At 37.9% G+C, this 19,461-nt stretch overlaps 1 protein-coding gene across 4 annotated transcripts in view; it reads left to right on the top strand.

The window, feature by feature from the left end:
• L3MBTL3 (L3MBTL histone methyl-lysine binding protein 3) overlaps positions 1-19,461 on the top strand; it is a 123,392-nt gene that overhangs the window by 22,755 nt on the left and 81,176 nt on the right. For 3 of the 4 annotated variants that reach the window (XM_023730215.1, XM_023730205.1, XM_004368927.3), the window contains 8 exons: positions 1,335-1,453; positions 6,637-6,748; positions 7,116-7,190; positions 8,620-8,779; positions 9,919-10,051; positions 11,869-11,953; positions 13,956-14,047; positions 16,466-16,570. In XM_023730215.1, the coding sequence (XP_023585983.1) occupies positions 1,352-1,453; positions 6,637-6,748; positions 7,116-7,190; positions 8,620-8,779; positions 9,919-10,051; positions 11,869-11,953; positions 13,956-14,047; positions 16,466-16,570 (864 nt within the window). In that variant the 5' untranslated portion in view covers positions 1,335-1,351. The remainder of the gene's footprint in view (positions 1-1,334; positions 1,454-6,636; positions 6,749-7,115; positions 7,191-8,619; positions 8,780-9,918; positions 10,052-11,868; positions 11,954-13,955; positions 14,048-16,465; positions 16,571-19,461) is intronic. The other variant, XM_023730223.1, reaches the window with a different exon arrangement.

The following is a 19,461-nucleotide window of genomic DNA, read 5'->3' as shown; positions in this document are numbered from 1 at the left end:
ACCTATACAGGAGCAGATCACCAGGTCTTTTCTCCATGGAGCCACTGGGTGGGTTCAAACCTCCGACCTTTCTGTTAGGAGCTGAACACTTAACCATTGTGCCACCAGGGCTCCTTCTATTAAAGATTACAGCCTAGGAAACCCTATGGAGCAATTCTACTCTGTCATATAGGGTTGCTGTGAATGGGAATTGACTTGACAGCCAACAACAACAACGAAAACAATATCAGTATAAATATTACTACCAATGATTTGATTATAGAAAGCGATATAAGACTTAGCAATTTGAAAAAAAGAAAAAGAAAGTTAAAAATATTATCACAGTTTAGCTATCCAGATTGATCATTTTAATATTGATGCTCACTGTACATTTTGAGACCATCTTCTGATTTCCCGTAACAACAGATTGGCAGATATTTCAACTGAATTGAATAAAGCAGTTTACTGAAAGAATCAGTCACATGATGCATTTGTGTATCTGTAGATCAAACAGTTCATAAATTTGGTGTAGATGACAGCCAAAAATGGATTGAATTGTCTTATTTTTATACAAATGATCTCTTCTGTTTTACTGTCAACATTTTATATTAATTCTATACCTTATTCATACCGACTGTCTTTTCAGTATCTTAAAGCTGGGAAAAAACTAGAGAGAGAGCAAGGAATTCTATCTATATGGCTCATGATGTTTTTGTTTGTTTTAAGTGAATATGCTATGGAATACTGAATTTGTTTTAAGTATAGTAGAATTTTATTGTGACACTTTAACTTCAAAATTATATTAAGGTTTTTTTCCATAGAATTTATCGTAAATTGCACAGGAAAAAAGGTCAATCATATATATTTAATTTTATTGTGTTTTTGGTGAAAGTTTACAGTGCAAATTAGTTTTTCTTTTAAAAATTTATACACAAATTATTCTGTGACGTTGGTTGCAATCCCTGTAGTGTGTCGGCACTCTTCCCCTTTCCACCCTGGGTTCTCCATGTCCATTCGTCCAGTGTTCCTGTCCCTTCCTGCCTTCTTGGCTTTGCTTTTGCACAGGTGTTGCCCATTTAGTCTTGTATACTTGATTTAACTAAGCAGCACGTTCCTCACATGTGTTAGTTTTATAGGCCTGTCTAATCTTTGGCTGAAAGGTGGCTTTCAGGAGTGGTTTCAGTTCTGAGTTAGCAGGGTTCAGTCATATTTTTGAAGCAGTCATTTTCAGATCTATGGATATAGGATATTGCTTCTAAGAAAATTATATAATTAAGGGGAACTTAAGTAATGATCACTTAAAAACTGATTTGTGTTTGAAATATTAGTGATTTGTTTGTTTTTCTCCCTTTCAGGTTTTTAAAAAAAAAAAATGACTGAATCTGCCTCTAGCACAAGTGGGCAAGAGTTTGATGTATTCAGTGTTATGGACTGGAAGGATGGAGTAGGCACATTACCAGGAAGTGATTTAAAGGTAAGCTATCTCTATTATATCTAATTATGTGTGTGTATGCATCTGCGTGTGTGTTTAATTTAAAATAGATTGAAGACATATAATAAGATTTAAAAGCATTAGAATTAAAAGCATTGTGCGTAGTGTTGTAGGTTTTGTTTGATGTTTAGACCTCTAAAATAAACTCTCAAAACAGTTTGAAATGCTGATGGATTAGCAGAAGCTTTTGTGACTTGGGATAGGGGATTGAGGAATATTTCTGCAGTATGTGCTCAGTTAGCAGAAATTGATTTACAGCTTCAAGGAGGATTGCCTCAGTGTTGATTGTATCATGGTGGCCAATAAATACAAATGGTACGCTTAGAAGACCACCTATCTTCTTATATTTTGTGGTAATGGAGCTTTGTAACTTTAAGTGAATAATTGCACTTCCTGTGTCTTAATTTTCTCATTTAAAAACTGAATAATGCTACAGTATTGAAAAATCATGACTGTTCACCTCCCTTAAATTATTTCTACTGTAAATGTGGGTTTTTGTATAATCGGTTCTTCAAAAGCAGTTAGTTCCCTCCTAGAAATCAGACTGCTTTTGTGCACGTGAGAGCTGTCTTCAGAGAGCGATGGCCTCTGTATGCTGCTTTGTGTGTACTTGTCCTGCTTCTTTTTCCCAGCACCCCGAGCCCACTTGAGGACCGCATCTGCTGCCCCATGAAACATGATTATGCAAGCACGCATCTGGGAAGTCAGCTGCCCCCATCCCTTATTTCTAGTTTACTTTTGCTCTGATCCTATCTCTGGGACCTTGAACCTGTCTGTGGCCCTTTAGACTTTGTGTTTACACTTGGTAGTTCAGGTGTTTGAACTTCGGATCACCCTAACATGCTGTGACCTGGCTTGCCTCTCTAATGCATGTTGTTCTGGGCTGTCTTGGATAGAAGTTCCTGCCCTAATATTGACTTCTTGGAATTCAGTCCTTTTTAGTGACTACTTGATGCATATCTTAGCCAGGCCTGCCGTAGCTCATCCTCAGTGGTGACATTTGGATAATCTGCCTGTTATTGGAAAAAATACTTAGATTTTAGTTGGGTTAGGTTTAACTATGTAGTTGCCAACATATCTACCTTAGTTTAACAAGAATATTGCAGTGAGGTTTAGTAAAGTCTGGAAAAATTTAGATTTGGTTTTTAGTTTTAGTTCTGTGTGACCTTGAACAAGGCAGTTAATCTTTTTGGACCAAGTTTCCTCTTTTTTAAAAATAAGGAAAGCAATGAATACTAAGGGTTTTACCTACTCTCCACATGTCCATCTGGATTAGATATGATAGAGTGCTGAAGCTTATAGATTTTTTAAGAAAAAATATTTTTTGAGAAAGAGAAACTGTTTCTCAAACTCTGATAATGCCAGGCATTTACAATACTTTTGTCAAGTTAGTTAAATTCTCTAAGCTTAGAAATCTTTATCTGTTAGATGGGGGTTTTAGAATCTATATCATAAGATAGAAATTGTATCTTTTCTGGATTTTCTATGTATTATTTAAATGCCTTTTTTATTGCCTCACACCTTCATTTTTCTTAAAAGTTTTTACCCCTTTTCTTCTCAATGCCAGGTGGATGATGAAATTTGTAATTTTTGTTTAGTCAGCGTAGGCAGTGGAATGCACTTTCCATCCCTAAGAAATTTGGATTGCCTTAAAAGTTTTCTAAGCAACGGGTTTTAGAAATTAGTTTATTACTTTCGTTAAAGTAATCAAGTATTTAAGCCATTTAGGAGCTATTTGATATTACTTTTAGAGTCATCTAATTACCTGGGTAATTGCTATATTGCCAGCTCACTTCATGTGCTGTAGACAGTTTGACATACCATCTTTTTAAAATTTATTTTTTGAGTTATTTTCTGCTTTATGACCCTCTTTATCTGAGGCGATTCAGAGACTAGACAGTTAATTATACTACTTAGGATTTTTAATTCACTTGCTCTTGATATTAAATTTCAAGTTGCTTAAGAGATCCAATCAAGAAATTGATCTTTCACAAAATTAAGATATTAGAAAGAACTTTGAATAAATTATGAAATTCACTCTCGCAGGATGCTTTCCCTTTTTTACACTGTTGAGGCTTCTGTTTTTGTTAGGTATAAACCAAAAAAATAAAAACCATTGCCATTGAGTTAATTCTGACTCATAGCAACCCTATAGAGCAGACTAGAACTGCCCAATAGAGTTTCCAAGAAGTGGCTGGTGGATTCAAACTGCTGACGTTTTTGTTAGCAGCCATATTCTTAACCACTAGGTGACCAGGACTCCTTCAGTAGTGATGCAGAGTATTTAACATCCTATCTTGTCTAATATTCTCAACAAAGATAGCAATATTGTGGAAGACACAGAAAGTCCTAATTGAGATGCTAGAAAAAAAATTTGATCCCTATATCTTTACCTAGATGATAGGTTACTTTGAAAATGCTTTTGATTTTTTAATTTTGGAGCTAAAGTAACTTTGGTTAGGGCAGATGTTCTTTACTTTGTCAAGATTATAGGATGTGTTGGAGAATATGATAAAACCTGTGAACCCTATCCCCTGAAAAACAATATATGTGCAAATAACATAATTTTGCATATAATTTCAGGGAATTCATCAGTCTCTGAAGCCCATCTGGGTTCCCTGGCCCAAAGGAGTTATCTGTGTCCTTAAGAGAGATTATGTCTTTGCTTTGTACTTAGACCGTATGTCAGTTATTGGCAATTAATATTAGGAAAAGGGAAAGGTGACTGGGATTAAGTGTTGTATTGTCAGAATAAGCTTTTAATTTTGAAAGTATTTGAGCTTAAGCTTCCAGATGTTACAGGTCTGAAATTTTAAGTAAAGATTCCACTCGGTGGTGTTCTGTTGGTCACTGTTTGAAATGCAGGGTGGTTTGCAGCTTAGCAGCACCTTGGAAACTTTCTGTTTAATGTAAATGTTTGGTCCTGCTTCTCATATTTTGTATTTGTAAAAACATAAATTAACATCAGAAATACTCAATAAAAGTAAAATTACTTACCTGAAAAGACTGTACCTATTGTTTTTCTTATTTTCATTATATTTAGTGTCAATTTTCTTTAATATCTTTAATAATTATCATGATAGCTTGTTTTTTCTACTCTTGCCCAGTAGATGGTACTGTCAGCCTTATTTTGAAACATTGTTTTCAGACTTGATGATTTACTTTTTTTTTCTTTCATTTTAGCCTTCTTTTTCTAAGAAGTGAAGTTATTTTAGCCTAATTCCTTCCAATTAACTTTTTACCACCTCCTAGACTAACATTTCTAGGTGTATATTCTAGGTATAATTGCCTGGGAACTTGTATCTGGAAATATGTAGGTGGGAGAAAACATTCTCCCTTCCCTTAACTATTTCAGCTCATTCAGTTTAGAAAGCGAGTGCTTTCTAATTGTGCAGTATGTGCAGAAAATTGCTTAAGGTACTATTTTCACTTGGTGGAAAGAATAATTTATTGTGCCACTTTTTGCTTAAGTTTTTTTTTTTTTTTTTTTTAACTTGTAGTCTGCATATAGGTTGGTAAGATAAATAGTTGTATTGACAGGTAGACCAAATACATTATTTTGATTGGGAAATGGGGGGCTTTATTTAAATAATCTGTATTTGCATGCTCATGTATATCTTTGTGAAAGATATAAAACTTAAAGCTAAATTTTATTATGTTCTTGAATTTTGAACTTTCTAGTTCTTCATCATTTTTTAAAGTTAGTGGATCTCTCAACAGAGAGTCCCTGATGGTACAGGAGGAAGGTAGGGTGCAGAACACAGATTCTAGTAAAGACCAGACTTAATGGTCTGACTGAGACTGGAGGAACCCAAGAAGACATGGCCACCAGACTGTTAACCCAGAACGAAAACCATTCCCAAAGCCAACTCTTCAGACGAAGATTAGATGGACTGTAAGACATAAAATGATACTCATGAAGAGTGTGCTTCTTAGTTAAGTAGATACACAAGACTAAATGGGCAACTTCTGTCTGGAGGCAAGATGGAAGGCAGAAAGGGATAGGAGCTGGTTGAATGGACATGGGAAATCCAGGGTGGAAAAGAGGAGTGTGCTGTCACATTATAGGGATAGAGCAACTAGGGTCACATAACAATGTGTGTATAAATGTTTGTATGAGCAACTGACTTGAGCTGTAAACTTACATCTAAAGCACAATAAAAAATTAGTGGATCCCTAATGTCATTCTGTTTTTAAGGAAAGACAGAACACAGAAAGTTTTTCGAGGACCGGGTTCTTATGTGGATAGTGGCTAAGCTTTCCACACACACGGTAGAACAAGGCTGTTATAGGAGGATACTTAGTTTGCAGCTTGCTGTGAGGTGACAGGGAATGTTCAGTATTTTGAACTGAAATGGCCAGAAGATCAAAATGCCCTTACTTTTTGGTGGTAGAATTTGTCTATAGCTAGTAGACTTGTTCAGATCTCACAGGTATTTCCAGTTATTTTGGAGAACTAGAGTTGACTATATGATAGAGCATTCTGAAGATCAATGTGAAGTTCTGGGGTGACATGACTCATGCTTTGGCTTTCCAAGTTCAAGCCTGGAATATAACGATATGGACGTACAGGTTGTTGTTGTTAAGTGCCATCGAGTCAATTTCAACTTATAGTGACCCCATTTGACATGGTAGAACTGCCTCCTAAGTATTTCTAGGCTGTAATCTTTATGGGAGCAGATCACCATGTGTTTCTCCTGTGGAGCTGCTGGGTGGGTTCAAATCGCCAACCTTTTGTCATTTCTCAAATATTCCTTTTTTCAGAACTAGATGAGCTTGGGTTAGACCAGTTGATTCCTGGAAAAATACTGTTTCACCTTTTTACTAACCTTCATTATTAATTAAGCAATAATGTGAAATTTAAAAAAGATCGTATCAAAAAAAATGGAAGTGTGTTTGAAATTACAAGCCATATTTAAGTGGACTGGCAGTTCTATAGGGCAGCACAGAGTTATTTTATCCTAAGTGCTTTTTCTGTTCTCCCTTCCCTGAATTCCCAAATGAGTAAAATATAAAGGTCTTAATATTGGCAGAAGGCTTACCTAGATATAATTGTTTAAATTAACTTTTAAAACATAATTAAAGGCTATCAGTGTCAGCCATTAAATGATTACTGTTCTGAGCACTTTTGTAAGTTTTGCCTCTTTCTACTGTGTTGACACTAGTTTCGGGTAAATGAGTTTGGAGCCCTGGAAGTGATTACAGACGAGAGTGAGATGGAAAATGTTAAAAAAGCAACTGCCACCACCACTTGGATGGTGCCAACTGCTCAAGAAGGTAAGAAAGGGCCGTCTGCATTTTAATTTCTTTCTTTTGAAAGTTTTAAAATAAGAACATTTAGGTTTTTATAGTAGGATGGAACTTTGAAAATCCTGGGTGATTTTTGTGTCACATGTTCTTATGTAAATTTCTATAATGAAACTGACATGAAGCCTGCTTTTATATTTCAAAATAGCTATTAACTGTCTTCTTTCTTAATGCCAGATCTGTAATAGCACAAGGTTAATTGGAAATTATCAAGTAAATCCATGTTGTAATAGCCTACCCAGGTGATTTAGTCAAACGTCTGCCACTTTTTTCTCATCTATTCCGATGGTTGTAACTAACACCTATATGCTGATGACTCCTAAATCTATATCTCCAGCCCCGACCTCTCCCCCGAGCTCCAGGCCCGTATTTCCACCTGCCTACTGGACATCTCCACCTGGATGTCCCACAGGTACCTCAAACTCCACATGTCTGAAATGCGATTCATTTTCTATTTCTCTCTCCCCTCCCCCGAAACCCGCTCATTCTTCTGTATCCCATATTTCAGTCGACAGTAGCACCATCCAGCCAGTGTACAAGCAAGAAATCTAGGAGTCATCCTGAGTTTGTTCTTCCCTACCCCCATATCCTGTTACTTGATCCTCTTGAGTTTTATTTCCTAAATACCTCTCAGATCTGGCCTTTTTCTACCTGTTATCCCTGCCACTTTCTTAATGTAGGCCCTTATCAACTCCTACATGAACTATTGCAGAAGTCTCTTAAATAACCACCCTGCTTCTAATTTCACCCTTTCCAATTTATTCTGCACACTGAAGTTGCAGGAACTTACGTTGATTGCTTATCTGACACTCAGCTATTTCTTATTGCCTCTTTAGCAAAACATACAAAGATCTGGGTGACCTGCGCCCTTCTGCTTTCTGTGTCTCCTTCACTCTGTTCTGTTCTTTATATATCGGATTCTGGCAATGCCAGCAGCACTGAATTACATGTAATTCTCCCAACACATCATATGGTTTCATGCTTCTTTGCCTTTGCTCATGCTGTTTCTTCTGGCCTGAGTGCCATTTCTCTCTTTGTCCAGTTGATCAATTCCTATTTGGCCTTCAAATCCCTGTTGAGGCTTTATATCAGAAAATCTTTCCCTGACCTCCCCCCCGGCTGAACGAATCACTTCTTCCTCTGTACTACTTCTGGAATTTGTTCATACTTCTGTTATTGCATGTATCACATTTTATTATAGTTATTGGTTTTCTTGTCTGTCTTCTCTCCTAGACTGTGAGCTCTCTTGGGCAAGGTCTATACTGTCATTATCAGTGTCTAGAGTAAATTGGTGCCTAATGAATGTTTGCTGAATGAATGATTAACGGTTCAGGCAAAAGGAAATGTGAGTTCCTAAACCATTTGGATAATTATGATTCAGATTTGCTACTAGGCATTAAAAGTAAATTAGATGTTGACTTCGCCAATTAAATACAACAAAATCGCTCGTCAGAAGGTTATAAACATGAAGTAACACAGATGACCCTTCTTAAATTTTGTCGAAAACACACCCCTTGAGAAGGATTTTATAGTTTCATCTTCTGAATTTAGTGATTAATTAAATTTTCTTCATTTTACTTTGAGCTCTGTAGAAAAAGATTTGGACATGCTTTCCTTTGTTTTCTGCAGAATATATCGTTTGGTTTGTAAATGATTCAAGTGATTCCTGCTAAAGCCTACTCCCCACTTTCTGAAATGCTACAGTTTAACCATTCATTCATTCAGCAAGCATTCTTTTATTGTATTGCTAACAAAATTTTTAGAAGGAAAAGTTTAAATGTATTTTGGTAAGTCTTGTGTCGTGGTTTTAATTTAGTATTGGTCTTCTTCTCACCTTCTAGTCTTTTCAGAGAAGACTGGGATGCCTTTCAGGTTGAAGGATCCAGTGAAAGTAGAAGGGCTTCAATTCTGTGAGAACTGTTGTCAGTATGGCAATGTAGATGAGTGTCTTTCTGGAGGAAACTATTGCAGCCAGAATTGTGCTCGGCATATCAAAGACAAGTAGGTTTTTGCCCTATTTCTTGTGTAAAAGGGGTTTTAGAGTTGAAGATCATGGTGCCTGGGATTACGGAAGTTTTGTGCTCTATGATGTCTGTCACCATTTGTTCCTTATTTCAGAGATGTTCCCTTTACCTGCACATGGACCCTGTTCCCTTTACTGGATTTAGTGACGTCTGTCATATCTGGTCTGACTTGCACTGCTAATGTTCTTCCTGTGATACAACCTCTGCCTCTGTTTTCAGCCTTTTGTTTACATTAATTGAATTACTTCTTAGCTAAGAGTGTTTAGATTTTTCTGGGCTACACATTTTGATGATACTGATCTTCCTGGAAATGCAATTTGTTTGTATTTTGGGTGTTTCTTAAATCAGCTAAAACTCCCTATTTGGAACAAATCTCCCACTGATTGGCGATCAGCTGAATGAAAATGACCAGGGTGGATAGTGTAGTGAGTCTTTTTACTGCTGATCTCAGTGCAGATTGAGGATTATGAGATGGGTATGTCAGCTGTGACTGGCAGTGGTGTGACTGACAGTGCCATTTGGGGAATAACTGACAAAATGTAGTTCATCACCAAGAAGGTGTATTTCGTGCACGTAATTGTATACTACTAATAAGTGACTTGAAATTTATGTTTTAGTGGAGTTTCTCATGTATTTTAATCAGCACAAGCTTGGGAGTTCTCTTGTTTTTGTTGGCCAACTGATGTTTTACAAAGCTATACTTGGCCTCTTTCAGTTGGACTTGTCATTCTTAATAATTGCTAGATCCTTGCTTTAAAATTGCCCTGAAGACTCCGATATCTCTAAATAATCAATTCTTTTATTATATGGATGGCAGATGGGAAAGAAAAATAATTTGAATCTTGTTAGAGCCTGTTTCACATGTATTGCTCATCCCCTTTTGTGATTTATATAGTTTCCATTTTCTAGCTTGACAGCTGTCATACATAATAGTGTTTTTGAGTATTCCTTACATACAGTGTTCTGATGCCTATGCATTTCTCCTTGTGGTTAAATATTTTTCCTTTGGAGGGTGATTTTTTTTTTTTTTTAAATAATTTTTGCATCGATAATCAGCATGCAGTTGTCTGATAGGTTTTGCTTCCTGTCACTATTTTGGGTTTATAAACACAACAGAGATCAGAAAGAAGAAAGGGACATAGGAGATGACAATGAGGAAGAGGATCCTAAGTGTAGTCGGAAGAAAAAACCAAAACTGTCTCTGAAAGCTGACCCCAAGGAGGATGGAGAAGACAGAGATGATGAAATGGTTAGTATCTCTTATGCAACTACCAGTGAGCACAGGGATGCTTCTTAAGTAGGTAGCATTGTGGTCATAAGCACTGGATCCAGAGCCAGTGACTTGAGTTCACATGCTGGTTCCATGCCTGTCTGTGTTATCATTAGCAAGTTACCTAGCCTCTCTGCCTCACTATCTTCTTCTGCAAAATGGGAGTAATAGTATCCATCCCTTGGGGTGAGAGGGGCAGCAAGCATGTCTTCTGTTTCACAGATGAATCTCAAATTCCTCTCAACAGCAAAATACCTGTTCCATTTTGGTAAATTGCAGATAGAGCTTATAAAAATCTGGAAAGGGCTAGAAAATGGCAGATAAACATCAGGTGTATTTGGGGGGAAATAATTCAAAATGTGTGCATTAAATATCTTACACTGAAAGTATAAGTGGCTCTATATGAAAAGAGAATTTTGAAGTCATGAGGTATTTCCTTTTAGATCAATATTGAGCAACTGCTATTTGGTAGTTAACTATTTTAGGATCTGAGGATACAGAGATGAATAAGAGAGAGGACAAAGTCAAGTGTATTACATTCTTGTTGGGGGGACGCAGAAGAAAAAACAAACAGTAAAAAAAAAAAAATCAGCTAGTGATAAGTGCTATGCTGAGAATTAAAATATAGAGTATTAGGCTTGGCCTTAGAACTAAATTGGGTTATCAAGGAAGTCTTCCAGAGAAGGTGACGTGAACAATGTGATCTGAATACTAAGAAGGAGCCAGCCATGTAAGGTTAAGAGTTGTGGAGCCCTCTGGCCCTAGGAATCACTAGGGAAAAGTTCCTTAGGTAAGACCATGTGTAGCATGTTCTGTTTGAGGAATTCAAGAAGGACAATATAGTTGAACATTGAGGTTAGGGGAAGAATGAGGTAAAATGAGGTTTTGTAGGGCCTTAGAGTAAGGAATTTTCATTTTATTCTGTGATGGGAAGCTGCTGGAAAGTTGAAGGCAAGGGAGTACTTTGATTTCTGTTTTAAAATGACCACTGTAGCTCTGATATGTGGGAGCAAGAGTGGAATCAGAGAAAGCAGCTAGGAGTTTATTGCAGTAGACTAGGTAAGCGGCGAAGATAGTGTGGACTAGGAGATAGAAGTCAATGGATTTGAAATGTATGTTGGAGATAGGGTTATCAGGACCAGCACAATCTAGGAAGTGTGAGGGAGAAAGAAGAAGCAGGGCTAATTCTTAGATTTTTGGCTTGAACAATTAACTGGATGACCGTGCAATTTATTGAGAAGGGTGGAGTAGAAAATCAAGAGTTCTTTTGGCCATAGTGAGTTTGAGGTACTAATTATACACCCAAGTGAAAATACCAACTAGGCAGTTGGATACACAAGTGTAGAGTTCAGATAAGAGGTCAGAGTTGGAGATCGTGATTGGGGGTATTTGACATATAAATGATCTTTTAAACCTAAGGAGAATGATGAATGGCTAGTTAGAGAAGAGAAGGAAGCCAGGGATAGAGAAGATACCAGCAAAGGAGACAGAGAAAAAGGGGCTGATGAGGTACGAGGAAAACTAGAACAGAGTGGTCATAGAACTAAGAGAAGAGGAAGGAGCAGTATCTGTGCTATTCCAGAGTGTAATTCTTGGAAACAGCCTGACTTTGTATTGACCTCAGGCCAAAGCCAACACCGTTCTCAAATGACCTATATTCTTACTTTCCTTAAAAGTTACGAAGTGAAATTGAAGGAAAGTACAAAAAAAAAAAAAAAACTTTGACGGCTCCCTAACTTTTCATTGGTGCCAATTTCATGAACTTTTAAAGTGATAATTTTCCTTTCTTATTGTAGGAGAACAAACAAGATGGAAGAATCCTGAGGGGTTCGCAAAGAGCCCGAAGGAAAAGACGAGGTGATCCAGCTGTATTAAAGCAGGGTGAGTTGATGAAAGGGAAATTTTACTTGTAACTTTACGAAATGGAAAATACTTTACATAGGTAGACGTTTTAGTCTAATTGCAATGCAGACTATGGCAGTTAAAATATTGGTTTGGGTTTTTCTTTGATTAAAGTTGGTCAGTATAAGTTAGGATTTTGAAGAACTAGATGAGGAAATAAAGAGAAATTAGTAACTTTCAAGTCATTTCAGGGCAAGCATGAGATCATCTTTTTTAATTTCCATCAAGTAGACTTCTTCTATTTCCTCACCTTTATGAAAACCTCTGTTCTTAGGCTCTGTTTCCCAAAATTTTAGGTTTTTAATATTTCCTTTCAAACCAGAACCTCCTAATGTGGTACATTTTTTTGCTTTCGTTGTTCCTCAGGCAGCACTTGGTTCTCCTGGGGAATCTAGTCTGTAGGCCCTTTTCTGTTCTTTCGTACTCGACTGGATAAACTCCCTGCCTTGTTCAGTGTAGACCTTAGGTCATTCCCCTAGAGGCCTCAGTGTCATCCTCTTGACCTGCCACATCTGCTGTCCAGTCCTTCGTTTTAGGTCACTCCACTTTGCTCGGCCCCACTGTCAATCTGTGCAGTCATCCTGTCTCTACAAATCAGCATCATGAACCTAATTCTGCCCTTCAGTGCTTGTGTAAGTCCTCTCTTACTCATCCGTGTATCAGTTTCCTAGGGCTGCCATAACAAAGTACCACAAACTCAGTGGCTTATACGAACAGAAATGTATTGTCTCACAGTCTGAAAGCTAGGATTCCAAAATCAAGGCATTAGCCGTGTTGATTCCTTCTGAGGGTACATGCCTCCCTCCTAGCTTCTGATGATGACGAGTGATCCTTAGCATTCCTTGACTGTAGATCACTCCAAATCTTTGCCTCTGTCTTCACACAGCCGTCTTCCTTCTGTGTGTGTCTCTGTGTCTCTTCTTCTCTTTTATTAAGGACATCACTCAAATTGAACTAGGACCCACCCTACTCCAGTATGACTTTGTGTTAACTGATAACATCGTCAAAGGCCCTGTTTCCAAACAAAGTCATGTTCACAGATAACGAGAGTAGGACTTCAGCATAACTTTTGAGAGGGACGCAATTCAATCCATAGCAATCTGTTAATTGCTCAAAAAGAGTTGTAAATATTTTCTCCTGCCTCTAAGACACACAACCTCACTTAAACATCTTTTGGCAGATGGCCTTCTATTTTAATTCTCTGACATTAAAGACGATAAATTCCTCAGTTAGCATTTACTTTCTCTCAAAATGTCTGTTTCTTTCTGCTTTGCTCCAGATGAAATTCTTGGACCCTGGCTCTTCTGGGACCTTGTTCGTTCAGTCATCTTTTTTTTATTTGTTAGTTATGTGGATTTTTTTTCCTTTGTGAATTCTGTCTTTGTCTGCTAAATCTCATTCCCAAAATACCTTCTCCCAGCATTGTTACCTTTCAAGCTATTATACTTTTTTCTTCATTCTCATCATTTGTTAAATTAAATGAATAAAATTGATTTTAGCTGCTTGCTTTTCTTTATCACTAATGTATTCTTTTGCATCTCAAAATTTGTTTGATTTGTTTCCCCCTCTTCAAGATTAACAGTCATGTCCTAACCACCCAGTGCACTGGCCTTTTCTCAGTCCTCAACCTCTTGATTGCCCAGGGGAAAAAAAAAAAAAATTTGAGCACCCTGCTTCTAGAAACTTTTACTTCCTATAGCTTCCATGATTCTACTCTTTTGTAGTTTTCTGCTGTCCTTTTCATGTACTCTGAGTTCTTTTGCTCCTTTTTCTACCCTCGTAAACTGTGGATTACAGCACACTTCACTTCTCAGCTCTCTTTTTTGGAAGAGGAGCCAGGTAAAGAGACAGAGAAATACCAGGTGTGAAAGTAAGAGAAGAACCAGGCATAGTAGTAGTCAGGGAGGAGAGGGCTCACAAAATATCTCTCTGATTTCTTAGATTTGGAAATGATATCATTTTCATTTCACTTGCCTTTCAGGTTTGCCCCCTAAAGGAAAGAAAGCCTGGTGCTGGGCATCCTACCTGGAGGAGGAAAAAGCTGTGGCCGTGCCAACGAAGCTGTTCAAGGAGGTATGGGCCCTTCTAGAGAGCATTTGTTTGTAAGGGCAAAGGAACTAGAATACTGATCTGAAATTGGTATTGTCATTTCCATTGTCTGTTTAGGAAATATGGCTTGGTATAATTCCTCAAACATACTGTTTTTCGTGTGTGCATTTATGTGGAGAGGTCACTGGGTGGCACAAATGGTTTGCACTTGACGAGTAACCTAAAAGTTGGTGGTTCGAACTCACCCAGTGATTCTGTGGAAGAACGGCCTGGTAAGCTGCTTTCATAAAGATTACAGCAAAAAATACCCTATGGAGCAGTTCTACTTTGTAATACATGAGTTGGAATCTACTTGAAGGCAATAGGTTTGGTTCTGTTGGTTTTATTTAGTTGTAGAGGCATTTCCAAGGGCAGTTGGCCTTAGTATATTAATATCTCCCACCAGTGCCACATACTGGAACACTCCAACATACACATGCTCTTTTCTCTCAACATTTACTGGGACTTCACTCATTAATTTTAACAGGGATACTTCTACTTGGTACTGAAAACTAGCAGATAAATTAAAACGGGTGAAATCATGTCAATACTGTGGCTTTGAGATGATAAAAGCGAGTTATTAAGATTTACATATCACAGCAAAACATCTAAAGTTGGGTTATTACATTTTATTAATTAAGTATTTTATCATAAGTGATTTAAAAATCAATTAAAAGTATAGACATCAGGTGTAGTTCTGACTAAGAGCTCCTTCCCCTGGGTTAAAACAGGTCAGCAAACTTTTCTGTGAAGGTCCAAATAGTGAACATCTTAGGCTTTACTCTGTTGCAGCAACATAGTTCTGCTGTAGTAGTGTGAAAGCAGCCATAGACACTACTTAAAACAATGTGCATGGCTGTGTTTCTGTAAAACTTCGTTTACAAAAACAGGCAGTGGGCCCGATTTGGCCCCTGGTTTAAATTATTAAGTACATTTTATCACAGTACGTAATAAGTCTGTCACGTTGTTGTTAGTTTCCATTGAGTTGATTTCAACTCATGGCAACCCCAGGTGTTACAGAGTAAAACTGCTCCATGTGGTTTTCTTGGCTGTAATCTTAATGAAAGCAGATCGCCAGGCCTTTTCTTCCGTGGTACCTCTCGGTGGGTTCGAACCTTTAGGTTAGCAGTTGAATGCAAGCCATTTGTGCCACACAGAGACCTAAATCTGTCCTAGATACCTTTTTATATACGGATTAGCATAAGGAGTTTTTAAAAAATGATGAATAGGAAATGTAAGAATGATTGCATCTACATTAATAATATTTAACTTAAATGTAATAGTAATTACACGTGCGTTTGTTCTGTGTAATTATTTTCTGTAACTTTGGTCCTTAACAGAATAGGCTTTTTCATTAAAAAAAAAGCTTGTGTAGAGCTAATTACTTGAGTCAGTAATACATTCATGCGATTCAGAATGTAAAAGGTGTTAAAAGAATAGAAAGTACGTCCCTAGACATCAGGTTTACCTCTCTGTTCCAATTTCTTAAACATCCTTCCTGGGAAATTATTTTGGCTGCTAACCAAAAGGTGGACAGTTCAAATCCACCAGCCACTCCTTGGAAACCCTATGGGGCAGTTCTACTCTGTCCTACAGGGTTGCTATGAGCGAGAATCAACTCAGTGGCAACAGATTTTATAAGCAGCATATACACAAATCCTCTCCCCTCTCTTAAACTAAATAGTAACATATGTTACATACTGTTTTGACTTTGCTTTTTTGTTTAACTTGACAGAGATTATTTCACTTCAGTTCATTAATACCTTCATCATTCTTTTATGCTACTGCATAGCATTCCATCTTAGGTCTGTTCCATAATAATTTACACTTTTCTCTATTGATTGGCGTGTATATGTATATATTTTTCAAATTTTTCATTATATGAATGTTTTAGTGAATAATCATGTACACCTGTCATTTTGCATGTGTGAGTATCTCTGTTGGATAATTTCCTAGAATTAGAATTGATGCATCAAAAAGAATGTCCATTTTTTAATAGGTGTTATGATATTGCCAGAGATTGCACCAATTTATACCCTACTAATGATGTATGTGCATGTCTGTTTCCCTATAGTCTTGCCCACACAGTGTGTTATACAAGTTTTTGATCTTTACCAACCTCATTGATGAAATATGTCTTAGTGTAATTTTACTTTGTATGACTCAGACAGATGAGGTTTAGCATCTTTTCAAATATGTAAAGACGTTTAAATTCCCTTTTATGTGACCTGTTTATAACCTTTGTACATTTTGCCATTTGATTATTTATTGATCCTTTTCTTATAGATTTTTAGGAGTTATTGATGTATTTGGTTAAATAGTCTTTAAGAATGGTAATTATTCACATTTTTAACTTAGGCCCACGAGGTAAAATACTAAAGCTGCTGTTATTTTGCATTTTAGCATCAGTCTTTTCCATATAACAAAAATGGATTCAAGGTTGGCATGAAACTAGAAGGCGTGGACCCCGAGCATCAGTCCATGTACTGTGTCCTCACTGTGGCTGAGGTAAGCTTTGCTTTGTCTTCATTTTTTAAATAAAAGGGTCAGTATGGGGTTGTAGTAATGAGAGAAGCTGCCATTTGCTGAGTGCTTGCTTCATGCTAGGCACGGTGCTTTGTATTAGAACCTTATCTCATTTACTCATCACAAGAATCCTATGCAAGCCATGTTTTTTACCCGTTACAGAGATGAGGAAACTGAGGCTCAGAGAGGTGAAGTGATGTACACAAGCCCACGCAGCTTCAAAAGCAGAACCAGAATTTGAACCTAGGTCCATCTGACACCATAGGTTTAGCCAGACTGTGTTCCTTAACATAACATAGAACGTAAACATATATTTATACTTTTTTTAGTATTTGGAGGTGGCTTTGTGAAATTTTTCAGGAAAAAATGTCGAAGTCCAATGTATTAATTAAGAGCACTTCTTAAAATTTAATTTTTCCTCCTGTGCTAGCCTCCTAAGCCTGAGAAATGCTTTTTCTTTCTTTTTTTTCATTATTCCTCCCTCCCTCCCTTCCTTTATTCCTGGAAAGAAACTGGAAAATGTTGAAATTCTAAAGAAACCGTCGAGGAGTAGAGTATTAGAAGGTTCAGAGAGAGTAGATAATTGATAAAGAGAGGATGGGAGAAGATGGGATCCAGAGTAAATGAGGAGGCACAAGTCTTAGTCAGAGGGAGGAGTCTCTCCTTCCATTATACCAGGAGGGATGAGGGAAAGGATGGATGCAGGCAAGTTTGTCAGTTTGGAGGCAAATATTTGAGGGAACTTCTTTGACATAGAAGATAAATATTGACTGAGAGGGAGAATGGAGATAGTAGGTTTGGAAGCTGAAGAAGAGTGGTGAGGATTTGAAAAGGCTGTGAAGAACAGGAGAGGGGCATTGTCTTATCTTAGTCTCTAGTGCTGCTGTAACAGAAATACCACAAGTGGGTGCCTTTAACAAACAGAAATTTATTTTCTCATAGTTTTAACAAGCTAGAAGTTTGAATTCAGGGTGCTGCCTTTAGGAGAAGGCGTTCTCTCTCGGTCGGCTTTTGAGCTTCTGCTCCTGGGTGGTCTTCATGTGGCTTGACAGCTCTGTTTTCTCATCTCTGCTTCCTTAAACTTCTTTCATATTTTGTAAGAGATTGACTCAAGACACGCCCTTCACTAATCCTGTCTCATTAACGTAACAAAGACAGTCTATTCACAAATGACATTATAACCACAAGCGTAGAGGTTAGGATTTATAACACAAATTTTGTATTTTGGAAGGATACAACTCAATCCATAGCATTCTACCCTTTGACCCCCCAAAATCCATGTCCTTGGTGTATGCAAAACACATTCACCCAATCACTTCATCCCAAAAGTCTTAAATCAACTCCGAGTACAAAATCTCATCTGAATCATCGAAGTCAAATGTGAGTCAGACTTTAGACATACTGCATTCTGCGGCAAAATTGCTCTTCATCTGTGAACCTGTGAGATCTAGACTACAAGTTACCTGTTTCCAAAGTACAATGGTAGAGCAGGCACAGGGTAGACATTTCCATTACAAATGGGAGAAATTGGAGGGAAAGAAGGGATAACAGGCACCAAGCAAGTCTGGAACCCAGCAGAACAAATTACATTAGCTCTCAAGGCTTGAAAATAATCCTTTCTTCTCTGAGACCATCTGGGCAAGGGCCCTGCCCTCCAGTTTCTGGGTGTTGGCCAAGCCGTCTGGATTCTCGCTGGAGGCCCCACATCCCTGGGATTCAGCTTTGCCTTCCAGGCTGTCTGGAATAGCAACTCTGCTCCACCAGCTTTAGTTAATCTGAGTGGTGACCCCACACTCTGGGCCCTGGCAGGCCCTGTTCTTCTGTCCCTTGGGCATGGCAGCCCCACCCCCTCAGCTTTGAGTGGCGGCCCCATCGCCCGGCACATCTTAACAGCAGCCCCACACACTGTAACCAAGTTGACCAACATACGACTCTTTGAAATCTAGGAGACCATGGCTCCACCCGTTGGAACTGAGAAGGCCTTGCTTCCGATGCTCCTTCCAGGAGTTCTGGAGGACAACAGGTGTAGCTCCTTTGGCTTGTTTCCCGCTTGTAGAATTCCAAGAGGTAGACAGCGTTCTTTCTTTTTGTTCTTTCTCTGTCCTTTTCAGTCTAAGCTGATGGTTTTTATGCTGTGAAGTTGATTACAGCCATTAGTCACAGGCTTAATCTCTTTTAACAAAAGAGTGTCTGGTGTAGCCACGTCCTTGGTGAACATTCTAGTACATGTGTCCTTAGTTTGTAAAACAGAATTTTACGAATCTTTAAGTTCTGTTTTCATTTTACTCAGTTCATTTTTTAAGTTAATCTCTTTCCTCTCACATTTTACCATAAACAGCAAGGAGAAACGACGCAGCCCCTTTAAGACCTTGCTTAGAAATCCCATCAGCCGGATATCCAAGTTCGTTACTTATAAGTTCTGCCTTCCAACAAACATTTGAACATAATTCAGACAGGTTCTTTGCCGCTGCATAAAAAGCATTGCACTTCCTCCGTTATCCAATCACATGTTCATCATTTTCTTTTCTAACAGCGTTCTGTTGGTGGTACCGTATGTATGCTCTAAGATGATAGAGACTTTCTCTGTAGCTATCCTCACTTCCTTCTGAGCCCTCACCAGAATTGCTTTTGACATCCATGATTCTACCAGCAGTTTCTTCAAGGCAATCTAGGCTTTACTGTTAGGCACCTTAAAACTCTTCCAGTCTCTACCTATTACCCAGTTCCAGAACTGCATCTACATTTTAGGTATCTGTTAGAACAGCACCCCACACTTCTCATACCAAATGTCTTAGACTGGGTTCTCTAGTTGATTAAAACTAGTGCAGCATATGTAAATATACATATACGTGTTTATGTGGTTATGTATACGC

Source organism: Trichechus manatus, unplaced genomic scaffold (assembly GCF_000243295.1).
Source record: "Trichechus manatus latirostris isolate Lorelei unplaced genomic scaffold, TriManLat1.0 scaffold00002, whole genome shotgun sequence".
NCBI lineage: Eukaryota > Metazoa > Chordata > Mammalia > Sirenia > Trichechidae > Trichechus > Trichechus manatus.
Note: the sequence above shows the minus strand (reverse complement) of the source record. Positions and strands in the feature narration are given on the sequence as shown.